This window comes from Perognathus longimembris, chromosome 1 (assembly GCF_023159225.1).
Source record: "Perognathus longimembris pacificus isolate PPM17 chromosome 1, ASM2315922v1, whole genome shotgun sequence".
Lineage (NCBI taxonomy): Eukaryota > Metazoa > Chordata > Mammalia > Rodentia > Heteromyidae > Perognathus > Perognathus longimembris.
The window spans coordinates 129924942-129935832 of record NC_063161.1 but is presented as its reverse complement, the minus strand read 5'-3'; the positions used below and the strand labels follow the sequence as shown (position 1 = coordinate 129935832).

Here is a 10891-nt window from a genome sequence, read left to right as displayed (position 1 = left end):
TCATTTTGATGCCTTCTGAGGTTTTCATCTGCCCCATGCCCCAAGGCCTGGACAACCTCATGCCAATGCTATGTGCATAGCTTTGGACCTTTCCATTCCTAGGCTTCACCTGGCTCGACGCAGTGTTTGCATCCATCCCCAAAACCGCAGCCTGGCTCGATGGTTTGAGCGCCAAGGGAAAAGGCTCCAAGGGAATCTACCTAAATTGAATCTAGCACTGAAAAGGAAAATGGACTGGATCCCCCAAACACCAAAATAAAGAAATATTGGACAATAATCCAAGTGTGACCTCTAAAAACTCCCTCTTTTTTATTTTTAATCTTTACAGTTCCCCCCAACCTCAAGGGCCAAGGTCAAGAACAAAGACCTATACATAGTCTCCAGGTACCTACATACATACAATACGCAGAGAACATATGTTCTCTGCCTCACATAGACTTGGGCACATGTGGACACCGACATACACAGCTATATACATTCCTTTACCTCTGAGATGATATCAGAGGTCCAGACACCTATCAGCTGGCAAGTATAGAATACAGGATTTAAAAGAAATTGGCTCTTCCAGCTGAGAATCCCATCTATAGAGATCTCCTGCCCTGCCTGATTCTGTCCATCTAGACACGTCAGCAGACAAGAGTTACAGGTAGAATTAGATGAAGTTCTCCTGGGTCCTCTATAGGTTTGAAGCACCTAGAAGAGCAGGAAGAAAATTAAGAGACACAGTAAGACTTGGTCTTGGCCCAAACATCCTGAGAATGAAAATAACAAGGCGGGGAAACAAACCAGTTCTAAGCTAACACTCTGAGATGGAATAGATGAGCCCAACTCTGATTTGAGCCCCAACACCCTAAAGGTGAAGGAATAGACATAACTCTGGGTACACATACATTAAGAATAATGGAGGGCTGGACACTGGTACTCACACCTATAATCCTAACTAGTCAGAAAACAGATCTGAGAATTTCAGTTCAAAGACAGTCCAGGGAGGAAACATCCCTAGGACCTTTTCTCTACCACCAAAAAACTGCAAGTGGAATTGTGATTCAGATGGTAGAGTGCTTGTTGTGAGACAAAAGCTCAGGGACAGCACTCAGGCCCTGAGTTCAAGCCCCAAGACACACACACACACACACACACACACACACACACACACACACACACACACACGGAATGAGGGAGAGCTGCAAGCATTGATCTAAGATATCCCAAGAGAACTGATATGCAGTTCTGAGTCTGACATCCTGAAAATGTGGAGAGCCTTTTAGAATCCCCAGGACCCTAAGGAGAGTGAAGAGACCCATTTCTGTGCCCAGTTACTCAAGAATGAAAGACCTAGCCATTGGCGTAAATGTGAAAAAGAATGAGACCCAACTCTGATTCTTAATACCCTTAAAATAGTAGGGCATACAGCTTTTAAACCAGACACTGTCAGAATAGGGAATACATTACCAAGTCTACTCACCTGGAAGCTTGTCCACTGGAATCATCGGGGCCAAGAACCCAGGTTTTTGAGATCCATTCTTCCCACTTCGTCTCAGCCTCAGCCTAGCGTATAAAAAGGCAGCTGTTTTCCCAAGCAATGTGGGATATCTCAATCACTTCGAAATGGGTTTAATTAGTAAAAAGCCAGGAATCGATGTGAATCACAAAGTGGGGTGGGTCAGAGTAGAGAAGTAGTTCCAGAATCAGACAGGTTCAGGTGTTATTTCTGGACATCAAAGCTATAGGGGTTTATAGGGGTCTGAGACTGAAGAACTAATGGCAGCAACTTACCAGAGTCCCAGTGCCAAGGCCCCAGCAGCCAGTCCCAAGAAAGAGAAAATTCCCAAAGATGCTAACACAGCCACTTGCTCCAATGGGTCTCTCTTATCTGAAGAGGAGAGTCACATAGTGTTATTAGAACAAGCCTACCCAAACTCAGTGTCCCCTCTCTCAGACTCTTCTCTTCACCCTCTGCAGCTTTTATTCATCTGCCCAAGCTCACCAAATGGCTGTGGGTCTGGCTGCAGGGAAGGCCTTGGAGGAGCAGGGCTGTCTACCTGATCTTCTGTCTCTCGTGGTTGCATAGGTAGCTGGTCCTCAACAGGCATCTTTGTTAGAGGTCCTGAGGATGTGTGAAACATGAGAAGTGTCCATGTCAGTATAGAGGCCTAGAAGGCAGAGGCTGAAAGGGCATGACCAGTTTCTGGGATGTGGCTTTTAGAAGTACAGCTAGAAACTGCAAAGATGGAAGGGTTGGTAGAGAAGGCTTAAGATGGGGGTGGAGGGAGGGTTACAGCAAGACTAAGGCCTAGGGCAGCCATCAGCTATTTCTTTCTAGCCATGACTGAGAGACAAGGGGAAGGAAGGTGTACCACCATGCCACCTTCAGTGAAGTTATTTAGTCAATAGGCACTTTGGAGGTGGGGGTTCTGCCCTTTTCTTTGGCTTTCTTTCTTACCAGTGCTTGGAGTTCCCCAGACCTCTGGACTCCAGGCGCTCCAGGTACCAGCATCCAGAAAGTCCCGGGCACTGACCCGCACAGCGTGAGACAGCCCAGCCACAGCATCTGTGATCTCCTCCTCCAAGCCAGTGGATTCCACCTGGGGGTTAAGATAATTCCTTAGGGGCTGGGGATATGGCCTAGTGGCAAGAGTGCTTGCCTCGTATACATGAAGCCCTGGGTTCAATTCCCCAGCACCACATATACAGAAAACGGCCAGAAGTGGCGCTGTGGCTCAAGTGGCAGAGTGCTAGCCTTGAGCAAAAAAAGAAGCCAGGGACAGTGCTCAGGCACTGAGTCCAAGCCCCAGGACTGGGAAAAAAAAAAAAAAAAGATAATTCCTTAGGACATTATCTTAGGCCCTAGGCCTTAGTCTTGCTGTCAGCATAGAGCCTGGACACATGGTTTTTAAATGGTACCCTTTCCTCCCAATGCCATCCTGTCTAGACCTCTAGCCACTGTGGTGGCTGATGGGGTAGAGTCTCTACCTACAGTACTGGATAGTGACCACTTAGAGGAGCTGTGGTTTCAATCTGTCTAGGTGAACTTTTGATCTATCTATACCTCCATTTCATTAAATATGGATTATGATTTTTTTACTTTATTTTGTTGTTCTAAAGGTGATGTACAGAGGGATTACAGTTACATAAGTAAGGTAGTGAGTTAATTTCTTGTCGAATATTGTTACCCCCCTCCCTCATTTTTCTCCCACTTTCCTTCCCCCCCACTCCCGACTCCCCTCTACCCCACAAGTTGTAAAATTCATTTCCAACAGAGTCTTGTGAGTAGCGCTGTTCATTGGTTTACTCTTTGGCCTTTGTCTCACCATTTTGTGATTTCCCCTTCCCTCCCCCAAATAAGATAAACATATATACAAGACACAGGGTACCAAAATCAAAAACAGTGACAACTGAGGCTGTTCCTCATACTAAATGGCAGCTAATCTTTGGGATTGGGATAGCAGTGGGAATTCACTACTATCTATCTGGTTACATAAGTACTTATTATAAGAGGCAGTACTTCTGGGTGAAGGGCACTGTTTCCTAGGGAAAAAAAAAAAAAACCACTGGCTATTTTCTCATAGGTGGGATTATACTATAGTTACAGTCCCACCAGACAGAGGGCTTAGTCTGTCCCTAAAACTACAACCCCACCCCCCAACACAAAGCCTGGCCCAGCAAGGTATCAGAGCTGCTAATAAATGCCTAGAAACTACAAACATCCAGGACCATGAAACTAGAGACAGAACCCACAGCCCAAGCTAGGCCTTACCGTGGACCAGACTGGATGCTGTGCTGGATGATACTGCAGCCGGAACTTAAGCAGGAAGTGAGGCTGGCGAGGCCAGGAAGCAGGGTATGTCCAACTGGCACGAAGGCGTCGGGGGTAGCCAGGTACTGACTCCACCCGCAGTCCCTGGGGTGGGTCGGGACGCACTAAGGGCAGCCAGACACAAAGTCAAAGGAAGCAGCAGGTAATTCATCCCTTCACCACTTCTTCCTAAGGTATGTGCTTAAAAACATCTTAGCCAGGAACTTCCAAGAGTGGTGAAATATGAAACTTTATCATCAGTCTTAGGACCTATCATCATAATTTTATTATAAAATAAGCTACCAGTCGGAGAGGGGAGATTTTGTTGAAGAAACTTTTCCATCCAAGAAAGATGATTTGGGCCAAATTTCAACCAGTTTTACTGCCCCCCCTTCTCAGGACACACACACACACACACACACACACACACACACACGTGCGCGTGCAGACAGATCAAGAAGGAGGAACCCTCAGAGGCTTCCCTTGGCTAGGGAGGAGAGCACAGGGCTAAGAAGCAGGAGTTAGCCCTGAGGCTACACAGCCTCCAGGAAAGCTGGGGGAAGGAAGGACCCATAGCATCAGGCTAATGTGTATGCAGAGGTTAACAGAAACCATCCCTCTGACTTCATCTGTTTATGTGAAGTGGAGCCTGTGTTGAGAGGGAACAGGGGCAGGACAGAGTCCGGGGTTTCTGATAGGGGTCTGAATAGAAGTCTATGGTGGGTACTCACAGATGCTTTGCAAGCTCACATCCAGCAGGCGTGTACTGGCACCCAGCGGATTCACCTCAGTCACATTAATCCGATACTTGCTCCAGAATTCTGCTCCATGAACCACACAGCGGGTGGTCCCTGGGGGTTCCTGTGGGCATGGCCAGGGCCCTGTGGATGAACCCTCACTAGGAGGGAGAATATGATCTAAGGCTTGGAAACACCGATTGTAGGACAGTGAGGGAGCCCCCAGCCACTCCTTCATACTCTACCTCTGACTATCCGTAGGTTCTGGCCCATTCTTCTTCCTGGTAGGGAGGAGCCATCTGAGGTCAGGAAAGAAAAGAGGGCCTTCTGCCCTCTCTGAGGCTCTCCTTAGAGCCTCTCTCCCTGCCTCCCATCCCCACATTACTCAATTGCCAGCGTACTCAATTGCTTACACACACACACACCCCCACACACACACCTGTAAGAAGTGAGGTAGCGGGTGGGTAAACCGCTGACCTGGCTGGATCTCCAAGTACAGGAGAAGTTCTCATAGGCAGCTGCTTGGCAGGAGACCGCAGGACGGGCTGGGGGGTCTAGAGGCAGAGGGTGCTGCTAGAGAACGGGGAGTCCTCTGCTCCTCCCTATCCCAGAGGGTTTCCTCCAGAGCTAGATTCCCTTTGGGATCACATGACTCACCACCACCATCCTCCCCAACTCACAGCCCAGCTTCAGGTTCACCATGCCCCCAAGGGCACCATCCAGTGTCCGACAGATGTAAGTGCCCTCATCAGTGCTGTTTGCCTCAGCCAGGACCAGCTCATTCCCTAGCCCAGAGTTTGGTCCCTGTAGCATCCCAGACTCCCCATCTCGAAACCAGGAAACTGGGGTCCTAGAAGTGAGATGAGGTAATAGCAGAGAGAAAATTTAAAGATTAAGTCAGACCATACCACTGTTCTCCACAGGCTTCTATTGTTCAACTTGTAATCAGTCTAAATTCCCTTGGCTGCTTTACAAAGTCCTTGTGATTGACCCTTGCCTTCTTTTCCTTCATCGGCTCCTTCCTCTTTCCCCTTCACCAACTATACTTTGGCCACATTGCTCTGTTCCTTAGAAGTATTAAGTTCTTACTTATCTCAGGAGAAGCATTTTTTAAGTGATTGTAAAGTATTTTTTACTGAAGCATAATTCACACATGATAAAATGCTAAGGTATACATATCACTAGGTCCTAGTCGCTTTGATGAGTTCTATCAAGAGACAAGACTGTCTCTTGTTTCATCCTAGAAAGTTCCCTTATATTACCTCCTCCAGGAGAGAAGCATTTGTATTCGCTGTTCCCTCCATCGGGTATGCTTCTACCCTAATCTATGTGGATGGCTGCCTTTTCTTTCCTGACCTTCAGAAACCAGTTGCAATGTCATTTCCTCAGAGAGACCTTTCTGGATTACCAGTAGGAAGTAATCACTCAATCACCTTCTTCCATGTGTAGTTTTCTGTCCTGAAGATACTAGTCATTGGCAAGATTCTTGTTCATTTATGGTTTGTCTTCCCCCATTAGAATGTAAGCTCTGTGAGGGCAATAACTTCCTGACTTGTATATTCCTGCATCCTAAAGCCCAGAATAGACCAGGCACTTAGTGCCTAATACATAAATATCTATTGGGGGGGAGGGTTTCTTTTGACTGTGTGTGTGTGTGTGTGTGTGTGTGTGTGTGTGGTACTTGGGGTCAAATGGTCCCATGTATGCCAAGCAAGAATCCACTTCTGGCTCTGGTTGAATTTTCTAGTGAATGAGGATGACTGATTAGGAGATTAGGACAAAGAGATGGGTATGGATGAGAGGGAACATAAATCATAGAAGATCGAGTGTCATTATCAACTGGCAGGTGGAACACTTACCCAGCATTCACTCCAGGGCAACAGAGCATCACCAACTTGCCAAGCCGTCCATACTGGACCCCTGAAAATGGCAGTTCTGAGGTCATGTTCTTCTTCCCCTTCCTCTCCACTCCACTTTATGAGAGTGACAGGTTAAGGAACAAGACTGTCAAATGCACTGGGGTTAAAGTATCAAGATATACTATGGAAGCTGGGTGCTGGTGGCTCACACCTGTAATCCTAGCTACTCAGGAGGCTGAGATCTGAGGATCACGGTTCAAAGCCAGCCTGGGCAGGAAAAATCCACGAAACTTATCTTCAATTAACCACCAGAAAACCAGAAGTGGAGCTGTGACTCAAAGTGGTAGAGTGCTAGCCTTGAGTGAAAGAGCTAGGGACAGCAGTGCCAGGCCCTGAGTTCAAGCTCCACAAGTGACAAAAAAAAAAAATATATATATATATATATATATATATATATATATGTGTGTGTGTGTGTGTGTGTGCATACTACGGAGAGAGAAGTTAGATAAGAGCAGAAAAGGGACCCCTGTTGACAGGCTTTGGGAGTGGTCACAGTTAAGCCACAGGAAGAGGCCACAGAGAGTAGCAAAGCCTAAATCATAGTTGGGGGTCACAGAACATCATTCTTTTTACCTGAGGGACCCCAAGCCTGGGAGCAGGGAGAAGAGGAAGAAACCAAGGCTGCAGCCACGACCACCAGGACCTTGCTCAGCCCTGAGTAGCTGTGGCTCATCTGTGGGAAAAGAGACAGAGTCAGGGATCCTCCATCCCTGAGATAGGAGGCTAAAGCCTGGCTCCTCCTCTCCAAAGCTAGGGCTTCTGAAAACTGAAGTACTAAATGAACTAAAGCTATCAGAAAACACTGGGAGTGTGTGATCTGAAGCCTTCTTTCCATCATATTCCCAGTGCTATGCAAATGCACACACATACACAAACACATAACTCACACGTGTGCATACACACACACACACACACACACACACACACACACACACACACACACCATCTCAGTCCTGGGCTTAGGGCCCAGAACAAAAGCTGGAGGCAAAAGACTGTGCCAGCAACCCCCCCAACACACCCCTCTTGGCACCCACCCCTGGCACCAAGGGCTGGCACTGGCTCAACCACTCCCATTAACCCCTCCACTCCATTTTGTGGGAATTCTGGCATTCACCCGACCTCTCCAGGGCTAATCACTGCCTCTGACTAACCTGAAGCAAACCTTATCACCTTGTGGCTGTGTAACGTGTCCAAAACTGCCCTGTAATCTTACCATGGGGCCTAGCCCTGCTCTGGCTTCCAAGTCTCTGGCCTGCGCCTGGCTCCTTGCTCTGGCTACTTGGGCTACTCAGTTGGGCCTGGCTTGAAATCTTGTTGGTCTAGTCTGTGAGGCTGGACGGAGCTAGGGTGCAGGCTGGGGCTGCAGAGTTAAGCGGATCCAGATGCCCTGGCTGCTGCCAGAGGCTGGGGACGGGCAAGCAGCCAGCAGATGGAGATGGAGACAGGGTGGCGGAAAGGGGAGGGGGACTTGGAGCCTGCGAGAACAGGGGCCCGGAATAGAGAGACCACAGCACTAAGAGAATAGGTCCTGATCACTCAGTCCTGAAGACCCAAGAGGTGGGGGGGGGGGCAATGAGGCAAGGGTTGGGTTGGGGTCAGGGGAACTCAAAACTGTCTGAGGAGCTCTAACAGTGTGTGCATGTTTTGGGAGAAGAGTGCTAGGAGAGAGGACCTGGGTGGAGGTTGAGCTGGGGCGGGGGGGAGGGAGGGAGAGCTAGGCAGTGGTAAAAGAAGCAAATGAGGAGAACGTTGTTGTCCAGAGAGCCAGAAGAGGAAGTACACATACCCCTTGGAGTTGAATGGAGCATGGGCCTCTTGTGTTTGTGTCCGTCTAAGTATGTCTTGGTGGCTCACTCCTGCCACCCACCCCCCAGCTACACTGACCCTGCTTGGCCCAGCCCTACCTCTATGACCCCAGTGACTAAGTGTCCAATGGACTCCAGGACTTCCTCCTACCAACCATAGCACCAGCACTCCCATTCCACTCAGTTCTGTGACCCCAGAACTAACCCCTCCTTCCCATTCTCTGTCTTACCCCCTCTGAGCCCTGGAGCCCAGCTGCCTCTAACCAGGCCCCCTCCCCTGCCCTCCTGCTCACTCCCCTTACTTCCCACCTTCTCCCCTTTCCTTCCTCTCCTCCCACCCTAAGCCCCGGGAAGGGAAGAGGCTCCCCCTAGACTGGAAAGGAAGCCACAGACACAGCCAGGACCAGCAAGAGGGAGAGGAGGGTTGCTTATGCTTAAGTTCCCCATCAGTAGGAAATTCTCTGTGTTTTCATAGTCATATATAGCCACATTCGCATATGGATTCACTATGTACAGTTAACAGAGACACTCCTTTGAACACACATGGACACAAGCAAACAAAAACCAGACACAAACTCCTATTCCCATTCTTTTTTCTCCCCAGCAAATATTTCCTTAGGGCACAGCTGTGTGGGCTTCCCGGGGAAGGAAGGCCCCAGACTGGGGGATGTATAGAAAGGCTAGAGTTCAGTTACCCCTTCCCTGGAAGTTCCAGCCATTTCTCATCTCCCCCTACACTCTTTGGGCCCCTGTACCAGGAAATGCCTTTGGTCCCTTGGTGCCAGATACACAGGACTCATACTTAACCTCAGACCCACACTCTCAGATAGAGTCACACTGATACATTCAGGCATCACTACTAGGACTTAGACATACTTCCCATACTTACATACCTTCTCCACACACAGTTTTTCTGTCTCTCTCCTCTCTGTCTTCCTCTCTCTCTCTCTGTCTCTCTGTCTCTCTCTGTCTCTCTCTGTCTCTCTCTCTCTCTCTCTCTCTCTCTCTCTCTCTCTCTCTCTCTCTCTGCCTCTAGGGTGGAGTTGTGGCATTCCCTCAAAGCAATTCCTCTTAGCAACGGCAGAGCAGCATCTCAGCACTGTTCCAGGCCCCCAGGTAGGAGAGTGAAGCACAGGGACATTGAGAAACAGCATGAGTGCAGAGCTAGAAAAGCAGATGCACAGAAACACCTGGGAGGAAAAAACTGTGACGTGACCAAGAACAACATCTCTCCAAGAAGGGAAGAAATACAAGGAACCATGCAGGGAAACATAAAATAAGGAGAGTGGAGGGATACTTGGTGAGCAGAAGAAAAAGGAACGCAAGCCACTTGCATTAGGGATGTAGGTATAGGCCTGTATATGCTACAGGCAAAGTAGAAAGGTTAGTTCCTCTCTGCTATGACAGTGAGTCCCCCAATAGAAGAACAAGGCTACACTCCCTCACAGTCTGTTGGGATGCAGGACACACACAGAGTCATGAGTCTCATTCTTGCTCTATTATTTGCTGAAGTCAGACACCCACGGGTACACACAAACCTAATCACCCACCCTCATACTGGCAGACACAATCTTAAACCCCACAGACACCTTCCCAGAATACATTCCCCATGTGGTCACAGTCCCTCTCACACACAAACTCACCATCACAACTCATAAAAACTGCCCACACAATCCCACCCTCTCACTACCACATGCAGACTCCGCTACAGGCACAGGGGCACTAGCACATCGGCTGACAACTACAGCAACTGAGTCTCACACTCGGGCATCTTCAGCCTCACAGTCACACAGACACACTTTAACAGACTGCCGGTCACTCGGGCCCTTGAGATCATACACCACTCGGCCCCGCCTCCTCCTGGCAAGACTTTGGAGTCAACACCCGCCCGCCCCACCAGGCCTCACCTTCTGCAGCCCGCCAACGCCAGCGCCCTCCACCCTCGCCCTCTGCCCCGGCCTCTACTACTCGTTCCTGCCCGGGGCTCCTGCAGTTGGGGGCGGCTCCACTCAGGCACCAATAGAAGGAGAGAGGTGAAACAGCGGGGGCTCCCGGCCCATTGGAGCCTCTGACTGCCAATCACATCCACCCCCACCTCCTCTGGACACTTCCTGTCCCGTCTGGGATGGAGGAGGGTGCAGGGGGTGGATGCCAGGACAGAGCCTAAAGCTGTGTTCCTGGGGCCTGGATTGAAAGTCTCTCCTTATCTGGGGACAGCAAGACTAAAGGCATTCAGGTCCCTTCCTCTATTCCAGCTATTCACAAAAAAAGCCTCAGGTTTAAGGGGTAGAAGCCACTGGGCAGGTGACTAGAAATATTGAAGGTGCCCCAGACTCCAGATAAGATTAAAAAAAAGCCAGTGCAGAGTAGTAGTTCTCAAACTTCGCTGAGTATTGTGGCTTTTTAAAATGCCAGGCCTTTTGCCAGTTAAATCCCAATCTCCCAAGGGTGGAGCTACATATCAGTTTTGTTTAAAACTTGCCAAATTGCAGTGGACATAAGAGGTGTAAGGTCTAGGGTAAGCTTATGTTCATGTTTGTCTTTAAAAAAAAACAAAAAACCAGCCACCTCTTTTCCAGGACACTCAAGGGAAATGCCTACTATGTCTCTGATATCCTTCTTGACTAGATAACA

General features: G+C 48.9%; 1 protein-coding gene across 1 annotated transcript; it reads right to left on the bottom strand.

Annotated features, from left to right (window-relative positions):
* Positions 1-277: 277 nt before the first annotated feature.
* Il11ra (interleukin 11 receptor subunit alpha) lies at positions 278-10248 on the bottom strand. Its single transcript, XM_048367157.1, has 13 exons — positions 10165-10248; positions 7026-7125; positions 6393-6453; positions 5214-5383; positions 4973-5087; positions 4779-4814; positions 4528-4694; positions 3758-3921; positions 2444-2585; positions 1988-2107; positions 1777-1873; positions 1466-1548; positions 278-693 (listed from the first exon to the last, which is right to left on the bottom strand). The coding sequence occupies exons 2-13, from the start codon at positions 7123-7125 to the stop codon at positions 677-679; spliced, it is 1272 nt and encodes a 423-aa protein (XP_048223114.1). The 5' UTR covers positions 10165-10248; the 3' UTR covers positions 278-676.
* Between the last annotated feature and the right edge of the window lie 643 nt (positions 10249-10891).

Coding starts and splice junctions, on each gene's coding strand:
- Il11ra (XM_048367157.1), bottom strand. CDS start 7,125: ATGAGCCACAGCTACTCAGGGCTGAGCAAGGTCCTGGTGGTCGTGGCT. Junction 6,454..7,025: donor CCAGGCTTGGGGTCCCTCAG/GTAAAAAGAATG, acceptor TGCCATTTTCAG/GGGTCCAGTATGGACGGCTT. Junction 3,922..4,527: donor TGTGAGCTTGCAAAGCATCT/GTGAGTACCCAC, acceptor GGCTGCCCTTAG/TGCGTCCCGACCCACCCCAG.